The 23,207-nt window shown below is 31.5% G+C and overlaps 1 protein-coding gene across 13 annotated transcripts in view; it reads right to left on the reverse strand.

The window, feature by feature from the left end:
- The window catches only part of LOC116432350 (uncharacterized), a 79,388-nt gene that overhangs the window by 15,315 nt on the left and 40,866 nt on the right, over positions 1–23,207 (reverse strand). For 8 of the 13 annotated variants that reach the window (XM_076368512.1, XM_031989066.2, XM_076368514.1 and 5 more), the window contains 2 exons: positions 2,129–2,563; positions 163–636 (listed from right to left, as the gene is read on the reverse strand). In XM_076368512.1, coding sequence (XP_076224627.1) covers positions 163–636; positions 2,129–2,563 — 909 coding nt within the window. Of the gene's footprint in view, positions 1–162; positions 637–2,128; positions 2,564–12,344; positions 13,805–13,896; positions 14,224–23,207 lie in introns of those variants that run through there. The other 5 variants (XR_012998813.1, XR_004236112.2, XM_031989065.2 and 2 more) reach the window with 4 other exon arrangements.

Here is a 23,207-nt window from a genome sequence, read left to right on the forward strand (position 1 = left end):
TGAAATACAATAGTCCTACCCCTTGATTGTTAATTACAAAAAGTTTCACTAATATTTCATTAGAAAGTGATGAATGTAACTTAACGAAAAAGACTTTCAGGTGTAAAGGGTTAAATGCTCGGTACTTCTAGTGTTAGTAATAGCTACTGAAAGTGTACATACTTCACCGACTGACGTAGCAAGAAGGTTGACGATCTTCTCGTGCGGCACAGCAACGACACTTTGATTGTTGATTTCAATGATTCTATGACCTACTCGAACACCACCCCTTTCGGCGATTCCACCTCTCAATAGACTACATATTACTCCATTCTGTACACTAAATCCTAACTGATACTTTGTGTCGGGTCTCTTGATTTTCACCTCGACAACCGGCGCGCACGGAACAACGGTCAACTTGACGACTGTCTGATTTTTCGAATTCTTGATGTAAGTCTGACAAGTGGAGAGTGGCAAACCAACTAACGAGACTCCATTGATTGCTATTATCTGATCACCAATATTTAACTGTCCACAACGAGCAGCCGCACCAGCAGGTGCCAGGTTTGCGATTACCACCGTTGGTAACATGGAACCCCATCCAGACTCGACAATGACCACGCCTAAAATCTCTCCCTTTGCCTTTGGTACCACCACCTGTGGACATCCGGTAACGAAAATCCATGTAAAACAACTGAGAAGATCATACGGAATGTTTTCATTATCAAGATTTCGCTCGCAAATGATAAGCACATAAAAATTAAACAGTTTCACAAATCAATTATTAGATAATAGGAGTAACTCGCATGTTTGTCTGAACTGTTTTCACTGTTTTTATATGGTAAAGCTACCCCCAAAATATTTCCCATTTATTCTGGGATACTCTGTATAATTTGTGATACAACAAATATGGACTGGATTCTTATTTCTATTCGATTTCTCTTGGTTTACTCTATGTTCTTTGTCTCTTGCGTTCTAATATCATTATTTAAATCATTGTTTCATCTGAATGTATCATTTAAAATTTTTAAATTTTGCTATCGATTAAGATAGCGTTAAGTGCAAGGGGGGACTACCTAGCGACATCTAAAAATATGTAAAGTTTTGGGAATTTCTTTGTGAAAAAATCTGATTTTTTTCTGGATACATAAACGTGATTTTATATACTTGTTTTAACCAAATTATTATAAAATGGCGGAGTTATTTGCTAGCTTTGAAACTTTTCTGTAAATAACATTCATCGTTGGACACGATTGCAAATAGCTAGAATATTCGAAGACAAATCTGTTGATGGATTTACAAAGAAAAATGTATTATGTACAATCTAGCGAACGGCTTTACCAAAATTTGAATTACTGTAGAAATGGCAAGACCTTGAAATGCAAAAAGCTCTTTTTACGCCAAAAAATTAGTTTCAAATGTCCATAAAAAAATAAATATTAAAGATATCGAAAAAATCGTAAGTTACATTACATTACATTGAGAATGGTATGTACTCTATAGAATATTCTCTCCAAAGAGAGAGTTTTCTTCGCACATACCATTCGATAAATCTTTCGAAGAAACCCCTTTGTACCAGGTTTTAAGCCCTTGCCCCTACTATTAGGGTAGTTACAGGGTGAAATGCTATACATAGTTTATGTTTAATATTTTATGTTCTGTTCGATAAAAATGTTGAACTGAGAATTTCGGACTGCATAATCGATTTTTAAAAAATTCAAGAAAACTCTAAATGCTGACTTCTCATTTAAATTATCAGAATGCCACTTTTATGTTTCCATGGAATTACCGTCTTACTATGATTATTAGTACTTCATTTTTTCATGTTTCTCGAATTGGGGGAACGCAGTTAAAAAAATAAAACCCGATATTTTTCTACATTATCAGCCGAACGGTGCGTACTGCCGTATTCATATCTTTACAAATATTGTAATTTGTTGTAATTATTAATTTATAATTTTCTCAGATTTTTTGGGATGGTGTATACTATCATGATATACAGAATTTGGCTACAACGTAAAGAAAATATCGGTTTCTTATTTTGTCGAGGATGACACATTTTTTGCCTCTCCTTATTTGGCTAGGACCTTTGAAGATAATTGTCTCTCCCCTTAAGCTGCAAAGCCAAAGAACACAGTGAAATAATTACCTCTTTCTGCATTTCTTTCTTGGCGAACATCTGCAGTTCATCGCCAAATATCTCCTGGGAATTGAGAACCTCCTGGTAATCCATTTCCTTCACGAAACTGTGATCCTCGATACCGTTCGCTTTCAGGAACTCCATGTAAGCCACTTGAAAAGCTTGCCCGATGCTTTGCGCGATGAAACGAGCCTCCTCACTTTCGAACACGTGACAAATCATTTTCGGAGTTCGATTGATCTTCGGCGCTTCCTCGACTTCGTGCGGCACGAATCGTCTTCTTGCCATCAGCACCACCACGTCACCGATATCCGCGATGTAGGATATTGTTCTTAACGCGTGATCCATCATGATCTCCTTCAAGTCCGTGTTCAGAACCATGATCTTCTCCGTCGAAATGAAGAGGTCAACCTCTGTGCTCGGCTGCGTTTCGCCATCCGGTGCCTGCGTTCACGTATTATTATTTCTTTCGTGTGCTTCCCCGATTTGGACACTTGGCAATAAATAATTCATTAACCCTTTGTGCTCCGTGGCCGCATATATCGATGCATATAACGCAAAATGTTGCAAATTATGTTTCCTATTACGAGCGTGTTTACATTATTGGTTTTCAATTTCGATATACGATTATAAGATTCAATATTCCTACATTCCTTTCTTTCGGAAAAATAGATTTCTTTAACCTCTTGCGCTAGAAGTTCGTACTCAGGTCTTATACACGTCGATAGACTTATCGCATTACATGTACTAGATTGTTTTGATATCCATCAGTCTACACAAAATTATTAACGCGTTCAATGCCGCACGATTTCATAGAGCAAAATAAATAAGATGGAAAGAATATAATATTACGTTATTCGATTGAACTGCATTGTTACCATTGCACGGTCGTCTAGCTGAATGTCACCGCACCAGGTAGCATTGTTTATAATATGGAAATGTTTCCAAATAATCATTGTTCAATTGAGTTAACGATAATAATTCGATTTGGTAGGGGCTCACCGGTGGTCTCCATAGCATTCAATGTGTTAATAATCAAAATTAGTGTACATGGCTGCGTAAAATAGGTAAAAACAAAATTCTTCGCAACAGACTCTGCAAAATCTCTGAATTCATTTTCAGCGCAAGAGGTTAATCGTTTGAGTGATGGGTCTTTGCAAGAAACCAGTGCAAACCAATTGGTGCGATCGTACTTCGTTCGTTTCACCTCGAAAACTCAATTACGCTTTCCTATTTTTACATAAAAAATTCTGAATGGCGCGAAGCTTTCATTTTTCCATTTCTAAGCAGGCGACAACATAAATGCAAAGAAATGATTAGAAGAAAAGCAAATAAATCAACTTAATTTGATTTTACGACCTGATAGGCTCACAGTTTTAGTTAGTCTAACGGAGAAGCGTGATCGCGCCACTTGACAGTCGAGCGGGTATATAATTATTATTCTGTGTTTACGAAACCGTTAAATTTTATTATATTTGTAAAACGATATCAGAATTAAAAAGACAGTTAAGAGATTTGTTACAGTGGCTTACGAGGATTAATTTATTATCATCTTTTCAATTTTACTATTATGCAATTTTACAATTTTACTATGACTTTAGTAATTATTATTACTATTATCATTATCATCATCATCATCATCATCATCATCATCATCATCATTATATATTATTGTTATTATTATTAGTCAAAATTCATTATTATTTCATAAATTTTTTGAAATTGTTGCTCACATCGATTTTTATTGCGATCACAAACATATGCGCCAAATGTAATATCATCATTGGAAATTGAGATTAAATAAAAATTAAATGAAAACTAAGTTTCATTGATAAATTAATATTTATATAATGTTACGTAACGAAGGACCAAACCAGAGATATAATTGTGCGTTATAGGATTAGCTAATATTTCTATATGCTGAAACGAAAAATCGTTACCCTGGTCTGAGTATTGTTCACAGTAAGCGTTCAGGTCTGAAGTATTTTACATTTGAAATTTAAAGGATTAATTCATTTTTTTTCGACATAACATTACCCTTGACAAAAAGTGTTTTACCGAACATATTAAGCATCTATTATAATAACTAATCACATTCATCCTCATCCAATCATAAATGAAATATTAATATCAAAATGAAAATGTTTGTCTTCTTACAGAGTGCAAAATGAAAAAAAGAAAATTGGGCACTTGTATACAAAAAATTAAAAAGAATTCTTACTTAAATGTACTAATTAACGATTTTTCTTAAACATTTTCTGTCAGAGGTAATATAAAGATTCTATCATATAAACTGTGTTTGCCTGTAGAATTTGAAACATACTAGAAATTCTTCAAATATTATACAAATCACTTTATTCTTTGCAAAAATTAGTTTATTCGAGTTTATTTATTATTAAGTTTATTTGAGCCACTTATTTTGATGAAATATATTATTTCTCATTACCTAAACATTTTATAGTATCACGATTAATATGATTATATATAGTTTTGTTAACTTGATGAATTCAAACTATTATTTTATGCTTGTAGAGTCCAAATTCTATATAGTTTATATACCTGAACAAATATGCTACTTATTTCACCAAAATTTTATTTAACGAAAATTAATTTTTATTATGCCATAAAAACAATTGAATGAACTTTTGACAAATATGGCAAGTGTATTAACAAATTTCACAAGTCCAACAAACGGCCATTTACTTCACACAAACCTAATATTTCACAAGAACCTGAAATATTTTATTAGTACAATCTTTTTATCTTCCCAATTGTGAAATTGCAATATATCGCTACGTTCAAATTCCAATTCTTTGTATGCATGATTTTCGTTCACCTGTGGCGAACTTTTATTTCAAATTTCTAAATATCATACAGTAGGATAATAATATGAATGTATACGTACCAACGCCTATCATGAAGAAGCAGCATGAACAATAAAATTGAGAAATGATTTAATTAATTAATTGAAGTAGTTTGCAAAGTATAGAACTGAAATCATTATATAAAAATGTATGTAATGTTCAAACAGCTGTCATTAGTCAATTTGTGAAGACGAAATAAATGTTCACTCGTATTGGTATCGAAAGATTTAAAATAGTAATTGTATTAAAGTACTGCAAGTAATGAGAAATTCTTCTATAAACCTGAGAGTTTCTTAAGAAAATTCAATTAACAGTGTGAAGTAACATTAAGAATCGCCTGCATCATTTTTTCAGTCATTAGATTTAATTGCACCTGCTTCCACTGGCAACGAGTAAAAATAATTGACTAATTGTTACAGGACAGACTTAAATGAGTATATCTAATTTATCATAATAACTTATCCTTACAATATACAATATCCTTAGTAAATTAAGTATATTTTGTTCCTCGAAGGGGAAACTTATGGACACAAGTTTCGTATTCGTTACTTTCAATTCATGTAATCTTTTGTAATTTATAATATAGATTCTTCTGTAGTTTAATTAATAATAATTCTTTACAGCACGACGGACGATAATTTCAACAATTTCTTCATAATATGATCATTAATTTTGTTAATATATAATATTAAACGAAGAATTTTCAAACATATTGTTCTTAAAAACGAATCGATAATCTTCTGGAAAATTGTCATAATACTTTATTAGGCAATGAAAGACTGCATTTAATACTGCGACGAGAAATATGAATTTTAAGCCTCTATTGCATTTCGTTCCTGAGCGAAAACTTAATTTCAAATGTTCTATAGTTTAACAACTTCAGTAACAAACATTCTTTGCATTTTGAACCTGTATATATATATGAAGTTCCCATACGGAAACAGCCATAAAATGCAATAAATAACATTGTTTATTAATATTTTCTTATTTATTTCATTACCACACCGATATTTAAATAAAACAACAGCCATTATGTTTTTTTTTAACTCATAAAAATTCATGCAATAGAGGATTAATAACAAGGTATTAGTGAGTAACTGTTTGTTCAATTGCTATTATTTCATATGGAAACGTGTTTTCATGTATATACCTTTTGTCTGACTATTTAATACGCATTGTTTCTGTTAATGATATTTCTTTCGGTAATAATCTTTTGGTTTGTTTTTGATAGAAGCATTATTTCTAAAAATCTATTCTATTCGAGTGATGCCTTTGTTAAAACAAGCGATGGTGTAGTTACAATAAATCAACGGTCAGGTTTATGTAATGGTAAGAACGCTATAATAGGGGAAACAGTAATTATCGTGTTCCATTGCTCTTACATAAATTTGTGATATAAAAAATCTGCATGCAAAGTCTATGTATTAAATTCAATAGAGTGAAATGTAAGAAGCAAGTGTAATACAAATAATTAATAAACGTGTCGATAAAATAACGAATATGACAATGTATATGTATATTACATAGGTGAGTGTATCAACATAATTGATGAAAAATGTTTAATGCATTGAACACCAATCAATCGATCGAATGTTAAAAGTTCATTTGAGTCTGCATTAATCCAAAATGACTTATTGTATTCAAAAAACAATTTTTAATGTTACTAAATCGAAGTTACAGATAAAGTAAAAAGCATTGAAAAAATTGAAAGTATTTAGGATGATGTATAATGAACCTCATAATTTATTTTGGTATTAAATATTTATGAAAACATACACTTAAAATGATTTCTTTCGCGATCAGTATTATAGTTTCTCGTTTATTATGCACGCGGGGGGAAATTATACAATTACTAACATTTAGCTTTTTCCAGATATGTACCGTTAATTTTAAAAGTGGACTAGATCTCATATTTTTTTAGTATCGATATATTTATATATAAAGGTTTATGTTTGAATAAATTAAAAAAGATTTGTATACTATATAAAAAGATATTTCCAAAATTTTGTCTTGAAAAATTTATTATGACTGTATAAGGTTGTATGTAATTTGTAAAGAAGTGTAATTTTTGATGCTTGAAATAACTTAGTCCACTTTCAATATTAACACTGTTTCTACCGAAGGTGTCAAAAGACAGCTTTTGAAATTTTTACTTAAAATTATTTTCCAAGTTTAGTCGATTATAGATAGATTTTAAATTTTCAAATGGCGTCTTTTGACACCTTCGGTAGAAATAATGTTAAGGGCACTAATGTTAAGGGTATCGCCAAGTCATAGGGCATTCAATCTATGAAATGCATGTAAACAACAAATGACTCAACTAATCGCATCGTAAGTGCACTTTCTAATGTTCAGTAGTTGTAATTTACTGCATAAAACTCTTATATAATATGCAAATTCAAGTTTTCATTGATAAATTCAGTGTACTTTTATAGTACACTGACAACGGACGTTCAATAATTGTCATAAATCAATTTTCATTCTAACTTTGTACAATTGTTATTCAACTTAAGAATTTTTCCATGTTTCATTGGTGCTGTTTCTGTATTTGAATATTTATTTATGCATATATAATTTGTAAACTACAAAACATTAAAAATACATTTACACAAACGTTACACCGGTTTTTTTTGTACAAAAATAACTTTTCTATCTTTTATCTATTTTCTCAGAAATTTTTTGATTTTTTAAAGACTTCCTTTCACTTTTTACACAACGATATATAGCAATATTTAACTATTATGATTATTGCACGAAAAGAAGAGGACGAAAAAGTATTAAATTTTTGTAAAAAATTCTTTCTTTAAATTTGTTTCTATGGATACATTATAAACCTTCCGAAGCGACACAGAATTTATGTAAATGTTTTCACCGCCATATTTTGTGGTAGACGAGTTATAAGCGTATAAATAAAAGATAATGTCTGAATAAAATCGGTGATATTTTTCTCAAAAATACACAGAAGTAGTACCAATCAAATGCAACAAAGTTCTTAGTGCGATACAATAACCAATTGTGCAAAGTGATGATGGGGTTTTCCGAATAAAAACAGAAAAGCATAACAGAACGAACAGGGAAACACTATTAGAGTAGGCGCGAGACACAAGTGTGTTAGAAGTTATGTAATTTCTTCCTTCGTTAACACTAGATTTAGAAAAACCCTCAATTTGAGGGATATTATATTTCATAAACATTATTTAGTCAAAGTTTAAGTCGATTTTGATTGATGCAACTATGCCAACACGTCTCCTAATTCTTCGTTTTTGAAGCTCTAATTTCCAAAATCTATATGAGTGAACACGTATTTTTCTAGGAACAATACAATAAGGTGTATAATAAATATCTGTAAGTCGAGTGTTAATGTCGTGCGATTCAGTAGGAGGGTGCGACTCAATATAAAGAGGAAGATAAAGACTGAGCGAGCGAAAGGGACGGTATAAGCACAAATACAGTAAAACTCCTTATCTGAACACATATGTAGGACACGACGATTCTAGTGATTGGGTAGTTCAGGCAGTAAAGGTTCGTTAGCTGTTCTTTGTATTTATACTATATGGTAGCTCAGACAGTAGAGACTTATTAGCTCCTTTTCTTACTTATTCTATACTGTAGCTCAAATAGCAAAGGCTCACTGGTTCTCCATTTTATTTATACCATACAGTCGTTTAAATAACAAAGGCTCACTAGCTCCCTTTTTGATTTATATAATACACTAGCTCAGTTAATGATCAATAGCTCTCCCTTTATCACTAGATTTACTGACCATGTTAATCTAACGAAAATATACATTTTCATACTTCATAAATATCATTTAGTGAAAGTTTATATTGATTTTGATTGATAGAAGCATACTAACATGCATTCTAATTCTTTCTCGCTAAAGTCCTAATTTCCAAAGTCTGTATCAGTGAACAGATATTTTTCTAGGTATAATGCGATAAAGTATGCAATAAATGTCAGTAAATCTAGTATTAATTTAGACCATATTATAGTTCGAACAGTAAGAATTCGTATAAACAGAGTATAAACAAATGGAGCTTTACTATATTTTTGTGACTATTCACATCGGTGTAATTTGCCTCTACTGTCTGCTATATCTTTTTTCGAAGACTGGCTCACTGACAACTTTAAGGAAATAGGGAAGACAGAAGTCAGACACTAAAGGGCTTGCCAAAGCATGAACACTGTACACCACCTTTTAAAGTTTTCGAAATCTTCAATATGGTTTTGAATCTAACGATGTTTTCAAACTTTTAAAGTATTAATGCAAAATTAATTAAGATAAATCTCGAATTATGAAAGGAAACTACGAGAAATTGAAATTACATAGTCAAGCAAAATCGAAATATCAGTTAAACAATATTAACCCCTTGCACTCGAGAATATTTTTCTCAGCAAATATTTATTATTTTTTTATGAAATATCAAAGATATTTTTGCAACTAACGAGAAAAGAAATTAATTGCTAATCTGTAAAATAAAGGGCAGAATTAATTTAGTTAGATGTTCCCACGTGCTGATACATTATACAAAATTTACTGAATTTTAAATTTTATAATTTTATTGGGTTAAATTACATGGTGACTGAAAAGTGCCTCTCCGGTGCAAAAGGTTAAATGTCACGTACCAGTATAATGTAATAAAACACACTTCGTAATCGCATCAAAATTTCAGATTTAAAAGTGAGTTTTAAACCCCATGTATCTTTCGTTTCATTTTAGTGAGAAATTCAATTGCTCTTGCTATAAAATTTATAAAACATTTTATATATTTTATAATATTTTCGAAACACGTATAATATATATCTCGTGATATCTTCTTGTTTTTCATCTGTGTATACCATAACACTTGACAAATTTTCAGAAGCAAATTAAAATTGGAGACAGAGGAGAGAATCATGATGTACTTATGCAAAAATCTCGAATTTCGAAAATAAGAAGAAAATCAAGAATAACAACATTTTGTTTTCGATTTCATTTTCTCAAGTTTTAACCGTTTGTGGTCGTATTAACGTTATATATACACAACGTTTACGACTTGTTTTTAAATTTCAGAGAAATTTAATACGATAATAGATCTTTACTTTACTTAATTTTTTAACCTTTATTTATAACTTATAATTTTATACTTTAATTAAGAACGACCACAAAGGGTTAATAAATAGCTAAAAATATCTTCGAACTGTAACAACCTACAAACGTTATTATTGGTGGATTTCAATTGTTTCTTGTAAAAATATTTTTTAGAAAATTTACTATACGAAATCGAAGACCTTGTATAATCGCACTGTTAGTCTCGAATGGTGCAACTATAAATAATAAATACCATATTTCCCACAAATTACTTACAATACTTGCAGGGGAACCTTTTCAATTGGCACACGCCGATTTTGATGAAACTTACGTGAGATATAGTTCTCAAAGAAATATTTGACACGTATTTTTTCTTATCAACCAATATTCACTTTGAACACGTGAAGACACCTCTCAAAGTTCAGGGTTGAAAATATATCTTTTTCAATATCTCTGAAACTAGGGGGCGCAGAAAAGAAATCTTATTTGTTCATTTTCACGCGAACAATTTAAAAAGAAAATTTCTTTTCCACGCCCCCTAGTTTCAGAGATGTAAAAAATATACTTTCAAGTGCTTTCAATCTTCCAAAGTGGATGTTGGCCTTGAGAACTGTGTTTCATGTAAGTTTCATAAAAATCGTCGTATGCTGGTTGAAAAGGTTCCCTTGTTAGCATAAGAAAGAAGCATTGAGGTAAGCATGAACAAATCATGCATTCAACTAACTAATTACTAGACTGCGGATGTTCATGCAATTATGGAATGTGTAAATTTGTGAAACGCAAGACAACGTGTACATTAATTAAATGAATAATGTTCTCATCTTATTTTTACCATAAAAAATATCTAGTTCGGTGAATGAAATTTGTTCCTTATTCTGATTGTTAAGAAATAATCTATGAAAATAAGAATGTAGATTAAAAGCCCGCAATCTACTAATAAACACGACCAAATTCCATTAAACTTCCCTTATACAAACATAAATAATTTGAACCTGCTACACATATATTCACTGTTCAATGCATTAACGAAAATTCATCTGTTCGAGGGATGAAGCCTGTGTCGTGGTAACAGTGAATTATCGCTTCGTTAATAATGAATTCCTATCTACACAGTGGCGTTCGTTGAATCGATTCACTCGTTGCCAGTGAAAAGAGGTGGCGAGCGACACAGAGAAAACCGCGAGCGGCAAAAATAGTATTTCGTTAGACAGGATAGTTCGAAAGCAGGGGTTGAAACGGTTCCGGAAAAACTGTTAACCTTTTCGCTGCTGGTAGCGTCCATAAACGTTTTCAAGTTTTCTTCAGAGTGGCATGTTGACGCTTATGGCAGTTCAATTGTCATGGCTCACATGGTGCTGGAGGCGTCTTTGTCAAGTTAATTCCAGTTTATAATAAGTTATAATTATAATTGAGTTTATAACGATACTTCCATAGTAAATTCAATAAAATGATACTTTGATAAATTTAAGGTTTATTAACACTAGAATTACCGAGCACTTAATACGATTGATATATAATCCCTATAAAAATTGTGACAATAGATTATCTTCGATTTCTTCAGACATTCATTATAGTATTCAACTGAAACTATTTATTTTCAAAATCATTTCGAAACAACAAAATTGAAATCAGTCATTTTGATTGTTACGGTAGTTATAGTGTTAAAAATAATATCTAAATTTATGAAGAACTATATGTAAATGTTTGTCATAGCGAAATGGTTAACAAACGGTTCTGTCTGAAATAGGTATAAAAACTGCAGTGATCTTGCAACAGTTATAGATGAAAAAGATCGTAGTTTATATCGGTTGCGATTATGGTTTTATAGAAATGTTATGATATCAGTAATTCACAAGGCTGATGGACAAAAATGCTTGTTACATTCATATTGCGTGTACGAAAATCTACAATAATCGTCTATTGAATGTTGGGATAATAAAAAAGGTTGAAATATGTTGAACAATATTATCAAGAAGAGAGCTACAAATGCATTTCTTGCTTCAGCTACTTATTTCTAGATCTCATTTACAGTTTACTACTCATATTTTCTACATACGTATTTTGTATGTGAAATGTACGACCATGTTATATGCTTAGACTAATATAGTCTTCCTGAATCACAGTCATTCTATGAAATACTTAAATTATCTTCATCGGATGAAGTTTCGTCGCTACAACTATTCTCCATTTGTTATACAATTTTTATGTATTTCACAACTACTCGGTGATTGTTTTTCAACAATTGGAATGAAATAAGAGTAATTGAAAATGACTAAGCCTTAAGTAATTTAAAAAAGGTAAATTAGGTTTAATTTACTAATGCTGATTTTATAGAGTAGTCGATTTTTGTCTAAGAAAAAGAAACTACTACAATCAGTATTTTTAATTCAAAACTAAAAATTGACTAAGCAATTCATTTTCCAAGATACCGAGTTATTTTTATGGCTGTGATATAAAGGATCATCAGCCTTGGAAACCATGTTTCCGAAAACATAGGTCTCATAGATATATGAAAACAAAGTAAAATATTATGGGACATATATTCATACATTTATGTGTTCTGCATTATAACTGTGTCCTCCACATACAACAATGCACCCTGTATAATCGATTTAACACTGTTATCCTGCTAATGAAAATTCTACATATTTTTAAGAGAACTGATATAATAACAGCTCTGCAAAATCATAACTGTAACCAACATAAACCAGAAGTTTTTCATTTGTAACTGTCAAATTTTCGCATTAACAAGTTTTAGCAGCGCAATCTAGTGGCACTTTGAGTTTCTTAAATAATTAAGTTGATTTAATAGCGTACTTCAGCAGTATATTAACAGCAGAACTACTAAGTGGATGAACGTGATCCACTTCATATTCCATCTTTCAAAATCATTTAAAAACTACCTCTTAAATCAACATTTAAACATGTACAATGTTTCTGTAAGATAATTCTATTTTATTCTATGTCAATGGCATAAACATAACTTGCTGATGATACCAATTTTATTTACTAAACTAGTGAAATACTGATTGAAATCTGACCCCAATTCATTGCCAACAAGAAAACTACACAAACGTTTTGCAGTACCTAATACATATGCTTCTCTAGAAAATCATTGAATAAACTGCTAAGATCCAAGCCAACCTGACTGTCCCACTAATATGAATCAATATAACGCAAACATGACTGTTGTTACTGATAGCCTAATCTCACAGTTAAAGTCACTTTTGGTAGCATCTAAGGATACCAGTGTACATCAGACATGCGCTATTGCTGCTAAAAATCACTAAGGGAAAGGCAATCTCGCAGTGTGGCCAGATGAGGACATGTCTCCCACTTTTTCCTCCTTCTTCTACGACTCAGTTCCTCGTCAATGGACATAGACCAACAACCCTTGCATCCACTGCTGACCTATCACGTGACAAGAATATTAAACTCGTATATTTTTCACTTTTTTATCTGTGATATACTTAGATACTTCAATCCAAACTACAAGAGCTCAAGTACTCAACTACCAGATTTAAGTTACTTTGCCAAAATATTATTGTAAGGTTGTTTTTACTAGTTTCATTTGCACCTGTTTGTAAATAGCTGTAACGTTATGCAAATAAACTTTTTTTAAAAAAAAAGTAATGCAAAGGATAACTCTCCTCACAATTTCCTTTATCTGGCCACACTGATCTTGCATCGTCATATCAGATTTTATAACAAATTCAGGAACCGAAATCGGCGCCTAACCGTTTCCAACCCCTGTTTAAAAGTAACAACAATTAGAGTAGAGTGTATATATATATATATATATAAGGTATATAATGAAAAAATCTAAGGGTTGGAGGGCGGACCTTGATCTTAGTCACAGCCTCCCGCACTATGTGGTTGTTAAGGCGCTTACGTCTCCCTTCCTCTTCAACTTCAACCGAGCCAAGAAAGTGAAGCCTGAAAACGGTGGTCGGCTTCATAGAGCCACTGATCGGGGCCAGTTTCTGTTGCAGGCCCGCAGTCTGTGACTCGGACTGGCCCCCACCGGACGCGTTCCCTATTAGTTCTTCGCTCGAGTCGCATTCATCCTCCTCTAGGCTTCCTTGCGAGGCAATGCTGCACCGACCGAAACCGTGCTGCCCCCCATAGTTTAACTGCGTAGCTTGCATACCCGTAGCCAGTGGCCCCTCCTTCCGTAACGTACAAACAGAGAAATGCGCTTGCTATAGTCGGGGCAAAACATCTTGGCCGTTCAAGGTCACCTCCCGATTCGGATTCATTCGTTCGCACGCGATACCCCCTAACTTTCCACTCCTAGCTCCTTTGCTAAGAACGATCGGTATGTACGGGACCTTCCACCGGTTTCACCGAAATTTATTTTGCGCTTGAATCATGACAAGACCTGGAGAGATTGACGACCGATAGTGAAACTTTTCATTCGATAAGGATATATATGAAATACGCTTTCGAAATTAGTACTGAATTCCTATTGAGTACATTATTTACTTAATAGTTCAATTTACTGTGAGTCTCGTGCGTGGTTGTTGTTCCAGTTGAACGGATTAAATGGAAGGATTTGAATATTTTCGTTGTTTATGGATAAATTTGCATGTTTTAGTGAAATGAAATTCGAGTGGGTGCTTGAAATTTTGTTTTATTAGTTAATGGATAAATTAGGAGAGACATAACGAATTTTTTTCTAGTTTCTTTTCTTTTGTAAGTGATCGAATAGATTTTAGTGGTAATTTATGATTGTTCAAAGTTAGGTTAAATTATCTGGAGACCTTAATTGGATTTTCATTTTGTTCTTCGAACGGTTTAATCGTATATTACACGGAGTTTTCGTATATCTGTAAGCAACAAAGACATTCAGGCGTTCCTATCCATTTTCTCGACTCCATACGCTGTTATTTATAAGTATTTGTCTTATCATCGAAGAAATGTTCATTCTTTTCATGTTGCGATTCATACGTTTCATAGCCCTTGTCACAACAACAGTTTAACATTTTCAACGATTTTACAAAATTTTGAATAAAATACAATAAATAAGGAACAGAGGCTTCTAAGAGGTAGTATACTATACTGTAACGTAGCGCAATACTTATGGAATATGATTAATCTATCTCAAATCTACGTAAAATTGTATTTTCACCTTTCACGAATTATTTCACTCGTTTGATATTTTCAATCAATAGTATATTACGATGGTATTGTAATACGGTGAAAGAAATATTAAAAGAAATATAGTACGGTTCCGAACAAACCATAGTAATGAACTTATAATTTTAAGAAATTCCTGTTGATATCTGAATACACTTTTCAGTAGTTTCTAGTATTCATTGTTAGTATTCACGTATCATAAAAGGTAAAAATTAATAAACGCATTTCAATGATTATAAGTCATCTGTTACTGAGCTGATTACTTAAATCTATAAAATAAAGAATATTTACCCTTAATGATATTCTCAATAAAGAAAATAGTATAATTTAATATAATATAATATAATAATATTCTTATTAAATAAAATATTTGTTGAATTGACCCATAAGTTCGTTTGCGCTCTGACCGCAATATTTAGTCTGATAGAAATTTTAGAAAAATAATACTGTAAGACTTCCGGAATAATGGAAGAAGTTAATAAATCATAATAAACTGTAAATAATTCAATAATACGACAGAAAACATAAAATATTGTATATACATTATATATTAACACTAGAACTACTAAACAAGGCAAAATTACCCATTTCAGAATTTCTATTTCCATAATTATTGAAATTATGAAGACATTTGTGTAAAAAATTATTATATTAATTTATCCATTTGCGTAGATAGAATAATAAAGGTAACTTCAAACTTTAAAAAATTTTCTCTCACCTTTTTTATAAGAAATTTTAACTAACAGTAAGTCACGATAACTGCTCGGTGGTCCTAGTGTTAATGAAACGAAAGAAACCTTTGGGACAACCTAATAATTTATCCCCATCCGTGCTACGTACTCTTAGCTAAATGAAAAAAGAAAGAGGAAAAAACGACGGAAAGAGGACAGAAGTAATCAACAGCCAATAAAACCATAGAAGAATCGTATCCGTTATTCTCTATAATGGTGTTGCCAACCCCGAAGCTAATTTCGTAAATTGCTACACTCAAACAAGAGTGACGTAACAGTCACCGAGTTAAGTGACCAGTTTCCTTGGTATTTACTATTCTATAGGAAAAGTATAAAATTATCCCTTAACCTCTTCATACCCGATTTTTGTACAAAATTATGTTCACGTATTTAACAATGAACTACCATTCAACGTACCATCAACGACATTATTTAGAATAAAATAATGGTGGTATACTACTTTTCAGATAGAAATAGGCTCAAAGCAAAAGTGTACACGTATAAGTTTGGCTATTATAGTTTTAATATTTTCTCAGATATTGATACTAAAACAGTGTGTATTATAATGTGCGCCGCGTCTAAAGGGGTTTTACATTTAATTATCTATTCTATATTCAAATATATGTTAACATTTTACTAACCAGAAATAAAAGAACTACATCGAAAGGTACAATTACGAATACTTTGAATTATTTTTTATTACATTTTAAATAATTATGACATAACACTCAATATCTATCTTCTTTAATATATTGTTAAAATTTACATTAATGTCTCATAAGAGATTTGCCGTAAGACAGCGATTTCCAACCTTTATGCTACTACGTCTCCCTAAAAAAATGTTTTTTTTCTGCGCCTCCCTATCTTGTTACGTTACGATATGAAGTTTATTTATTTGTAGATATTATGGTACAAACATTAATTTTTTATTAAAAATTTTGGCGCCTCCCAGGTTGGAAACCGTAATCGTAAGAACAAAATCTCAATTTTTTCAAAATTTTGCAAGTTTGTAATAAAACGATAAGTCTATTTATATCATTATTACTTTTCTATGATAAAAGTATCTATTCATATATTGAAATCAGTTATAGTGAAAATTTAATAGCTTTCAACAACCTAAAAATTTCTATAAAATGTATTCAAATAAATGTAGAAGTTCTTTCATTTAAACAGTGAATTTTTAGGAATTTCATTGGAGAGTTTTATAAAGTCTAAGACAGTTACTAGCCTTTCACCTCAATGTTTTACTAGTACGTAAAAAAACCATTCTGACCATTTTTGTGATTATTATTATTACAGTTTTTCGAGTGGTTTTATCTGAAAAAATGGTAAAGCAAAAACAATAAAATTGTATGACACTTTTATTGAGATTCGTCAAAAATTTGTAATGTTCTTAAAAAATCGGAATTCCTAAATTTACGACCTTTCTTTGTAACTAAATTAAAGTTAACGAACATTTTTTAATCTTTACTTTCATTTCTAACCGTACTACATTTCTTTCACCAATATTTTACCATAATACAAATTGTATTTATTCAATTCTCCTTTCTTTATTTCTTCAAGCGCCAAGAAAACGATACAAAAGTTTAAAATATTGAAACATGTGATAGGGGTAATCGCTATTAATCTTCACTTTCATTTTTGACCGCACTACATTTCTCTCACGAATAACGTACCGTAATACAAATCGTAGCTATTTAATATTCCTTCTTTATTTATCTAAACGACGGAAAAACAGCACAAACGAAACTCAACCATGCGATGGGGATAGTCGCTGGGTGGCCTTGAACGGCAGATATCTTTTGCTCCGACTATAGTCACATTACCACGCACCACCGATAACCACGGGTAAACGCGAGACGCGCTTTCTCTACGGTGCTTTTATCATCGACACAAATTAGATATCTTTCTTCTATCATACTTGACGGCAAACGGCACTATCGTGCATTGCTACGACCATTCAAAGTAGGTAAACACCTTTCGTATTATCACGGTGTGGAGCTACTGCGTGAACAATGAAGGTCATACACGATCGGTATTATACTCGTGTTGCTTTCAGCATTGACCAGTGTATTGGAAATAATATGACATGGTTTTTTTTCTTACATGCTAACCGGGTAGATACTAGAGTTTTGCAACGGCTGCGACCGAATTTACTCGAAACACAGTTTCGCTTCTGTTTACATTTTCTCCTATGAAAAGTGGAATGAAATCGAAAAGAAAACATTGAACATAATTCATTTACTTAAAATGGAATGAGATCAGTTCATCGACAAGTATTCGCTTGTTTATAAGTTCTCACTCGCAATAATGCAAGGTATTGTTTGCTTGTTATTCGCATTTTATTTTAGTCACTTTAATCTATAGTTTTTTAGCAATGTTATTTATATTCTAAAAACACATTATTACAAGTTTACATGCATTTTACGAACTTCTGTATTTTATACTTTCGGGTATAATAAACTCTGGCAAATAGCTGAGTGATTTTAACACTTGTACTAAATAAACAGTTGGTTTTTTTAACGTTTCTGTGTTTGTAATATTGCGTTGCATCTTATCACATATTCTTCTTTAATTATATTTCAACGTATAGTTCTCCTCGGTAATTTGTAAAATAAACGCTTCACAGCAGAACTTTAGGAATAAAAGAAAACATTATAATATAATATATTAAATAATTAGCACGATAATAATATCACACACCAAATATTATCCCAAATAAAAGAATAGAAGGAAAATTTTAAGAATTAGTACACTGGAGATTCTTGCAGTTTTCGTTTCAATCGACCCCGATCTGTTAATTCACTTCACAATATTATCAAAATTAGTTTACACACTTCTAAATAATCGTTCGGTGCTAAAAAGAAACGTGTTTCATTTTGAACAGTATTTTCATCAAGCAATACACAATTTCCACATTTATGCACTGTTCTGCGAATCACTGCACACGAAGATGCGGTCGGACAGGTAATCAAAAATTTGTGTCGATTTCGGATAAACACTCGGGCTAATTTCAGGTAAACTAAGGGTTCGACAGAGAAACGAGGAACATCCGATCTGACCCGGTCGTTGCAAAACTCTGGTAGAACTCGACGGAGATAATAGATCTCGTTGACGTTTATGAAAAGCGTTTAAACCATCGAACCGTAACAGAAGCTGGTACTGCATCATGCTTTTCGGTGAGGTACCGTTTCAAACACAGAACATATCCCGCGTTTGTCGCTGTCGAGGAGTCGTACAAATCGAGAGGTTCTTAGGGAACATCGAACATCCAGCATTGCAGTGTTGCTTTTGCGAGAGAAAGAGGAGTCTCTAAAGTCTAAACACAGAGTTATGTGTAGCTAAGAATCTCCTTTCGTTTGTCGATTTTCAATCTGAGGTACGGTTACGCGTTTTGGACGTTGGATTCTGAATCCGTTCACTTTACGGCACTCTGCGACGATAAGAGAGATAAATTGTTCGATTCAATTTGGAAAAGATCAAGTTTATCGATGTTATAGGAACTTTCTACAAGAAAAGTAACTCTAAAACAGAAATTGCATATTTCATTGATTACATTGATGTCTATCGATTTTTCATCGTTTAATTGCAATGTATTTGCGACCTGTACAAGGAAAATTTGTAATCATTTAAAAAGTTGTGGTATCATTTTCAAATGTTTGAAAATAAAAATTTGACTTTTGAGATGCGTCGATTGAAGTAAGTTTTTCACTGGTTTTCTAGCACATTATGATATTTTTATTTACCACTTTCGTTGCAACTTTCTTTTTTTCATAATGGTTTCTGACTGTAGCGTTTAATTTGTAAAACTGAAAAACTCGTTCAATGCCGTACAGTGAAGAATTAAATAGATCATTCCCGAGGAAAAATTGAAATTTTTATAAGTAATTTTGCACCTTTATTCACGCTCCAGTTAATAGATTTATATGAAACTACGGAATCTAAGGACACAAATATTTCCGTCCGTTCTATATGACATATATTACACGAATTCCTTTATAATACACGATCGTGCAGTAGAAGATATAGTGCTGCGAACAATCTACGAAGCAAAGAAGGATAGACAACTATACACAAGAGAATAGTCGTAAAGGAGCCGAATAAAGATAGTTTCGATCGCACACAAAATATAGTTCCTATTTTAAACAGAATGAATACTTCATTTAAACGTTCAACCTTTTACACACTCTTAAACACATAATTTCTTTTTAACGTAATTTCTGTTCGTTAATTGCATTTCGAGATTTGTTATCACGTTCATTTCAGTATATATTGAGTCATCCTATAAATAATCTTGTTTTTCTATACCTCTTTTATTTGTACGGTTTAAAATAAAGAAAACATTCTTTATTCTAATTATAATGTAAATATAGATAATCTATAAATAATCGGATAATCTATAGATAATGAGAGTATCTACAGATGACGTTAAGATAGATTATCTATAGAGAGTATATTTAAAATTAAGAAAGATTTTACCTTAATTTGTAAAAGTAAAAGAAGTATATAAAAACTGTTGTTATTCATGGGATGATACGGTAGATTTTCGAAATCTGCATAAAATTTCAATAGAAACGAAGTTTGCGTTATAAAATACAATGCTAGTGGCGTAGACTATTACTGCTGCAAAGAGAGCTCTTTTCTTCTCTCCATTTTTATTTAAATGTAAAAACGTAGATTATTTACATGGAAACAGTACATGAAAAGGCAAAGAGTTTTTTTTTTTAAGCTTCATCCTATTTTATCCAGCTCCTATTCATGAACTAACTAACACAGAAAGACATCAAACCCACATAAAGTTATGTGTTCGGTGGTCAAGTGGTGGTGGTAATAGCACGAGGAAGGGGTGGCTATAGAAAAACATTCAGACTTCTTTACGCAGAGTCATTAATTTCAACAAATAATCTAACTTTGTCGCAATCAACTAAAATAGTATTCGAATATTTTCCAATATTTTCTTGAATTTCCAGTTACGACGATGTGCTTGCAACAGGCCGACCAAGTAATTTTTATGTTTTTGGAAATACGAAAGGCTGTTTACGAATAGAAGTAAATAGAAAAAATGAATACATCAATGAAATTGGAGGGAAATGTAACAACACTTTCGGTCACTTTATTTTTTGAACAAAATATAGGAAGATTTAAAAGTGCATTAACATTGATTACTTATAATTAAGACTTCATTAACTAATTCGTGCCAATGACATCAAATACGCAAACGATAATTAATTTAGCCTAATATTATTAGACAATTAAACAGAATTGCAGAGTGACAAAATATTAACAATTCAATGTCTTTCTGGTTACGTTAAATAGGTTTCAATGAGCTATTTATTAAAAAAACGTTTACTTTATCTTTAAATATTTCTTTTATTTAAATTACTAAACTTACATTCATTAAGACACAAAAATTACCCGACCTGCCTGTTGTAATAAATAATTTAGTATTTAATCTTATTGACATTTTTATTTTACCTTTAAATAACGATCTGTAACATTTCGTTTCACCAATCCATAATTTACGTATAATTTCACCTTTTTACCATTCTTAATAGCATAAATTATTTCTTGATCAATTGTGCGCAGACGTAACTTGTTCGAACATCAGTGACATTACTAAAAAATTACGTTTATGTATGTAAAAGTAAAAAGGAAATTTTTCTATTTTGTTAACATATTCACCTCGAATATACATATTAAATAAATTAATATTAAGTAGCACCGCAATAAGAAAATAATTCGAATACTGAGTGTTTAAGTCTTACGAGAGGTATCTAATAGTAGAAAAGGTTGACCTTAAATTGGAGAGAACATTTAAAAAAGAAACAAAAACTAGAAAGAAAAGGTAACCTATCAGAAGTGAAGTCTTTGACTAAGGCATGTGCGTAGAGAAAGCACAGTTATGTGCTAATCATTTAATAGTTTTTCGTGCCGAATAATAGAAATCCTATAGATATAACGATAAACATGAAATTAACTTACATCGTACATTTGTTTCAATACAAAACATACGTGTTCAGATTAAGATATTTCACTCGAAAAGTAACCCATTAGAAATGACGGTTTTATTACCTCACCAGTTGGAACTTAATAATTTATGCTTCTCCATTTATGCTCTCAAGTTGACTTTTGACTTTTGGCAACTTGTTTGATTCATCGATACATCGGTTAAATTGCAGAAAACATTTTTTTTCTTTTGCAGATCTTGCACGAACGTTACATCTACTACATCAAACAATCACTAGTGTTCTTGAAATAAATTCTATATATCATTAACGCGCTTCTCTAACTAAACAGGTAATGCTTTCTTTCGTCATTGTAGCTGTACGAAAATAGTGTTCAATCAATTCTATCAATTGTTCGTTTATCTTCTAAACTGTCTTAGGAAGTATTTATTTGCTGAGCACAGTTTAGTACGTGTTACGTTCTACTCTATTCTTGTAGCAGAATACAAGTTTCAAATATAATCGTCTAATTCTATTAAAAAAAAAGGAAAAAAAAACAAACAACAAACTCTCAGGTTCAACCGGAGTGGCAAATTTACTTTAAATCTTTCGACTTGTTAAGAGTCAGCGAACGAATAAGTAAAAATTGATTACAATATAATTATGACATTGCACGTTAGTAAGTTGCAGTTCGCCATGCATGCAGGAGCGCGTTTGTGCACTATACTATTTGTGTATCCAGTTGTTGCATATGAAATGTTGCTACATCAGTAACTTTTTCAAATTTGAAACCAGAGATTTCGTGCAAAAATGTCGTTTTGGAATTAACGGATAACGGATGATCAAGTTGCACACTTTCGACCACCCTCTTCCCGCTATTTCGTCGAAAATGTATTAAAAATATTCCCAGGACTTATCATTATTGTAGAAGTAAGTAATTTGAAGTAAAAAATAATTAATAATTCTTAATAATTTAGTACTGATGTAACATATTAATTTTACTTAATAAGTTAATAAGTGTAAAGTTGAGGAATTTTTATAAATTTTATAAATATACATCAATTCGTATTTAGACGTTGTAAAACTTTGTTTTGATCATACAACTAGATTTTTGTTTCATAAATTCGATAATTTATATGCATCAACCTGATACAAACCAAAATTATGTACATCGTGTAGAACGACCACAAAAAAACGCACAATCACCAACTGTAATCACATTAACTGTTTCTGTATAAAGTTTCGAATAAAGTATCTAAATGAATCTTCAGCAACTATTTATATTACATTTATATAACAATGCAGTAGGTCAACAACAATGAAAATATAGTCAGAAAG

This window comes from Nomia melanderi, chromosome 6 (assembly GCF_051020985.1).
Source record: "Nomia melanderi isolate GNS246 chromosome 6, iyNomMela1, whole genome shotgun sequence".
NCBI classification, from domain to species: Eukaryota; Metazoa; Arthropoda; class Insecta; order Hymenoptera; family Halictidae; genus Nomia; species Nomia melanderi.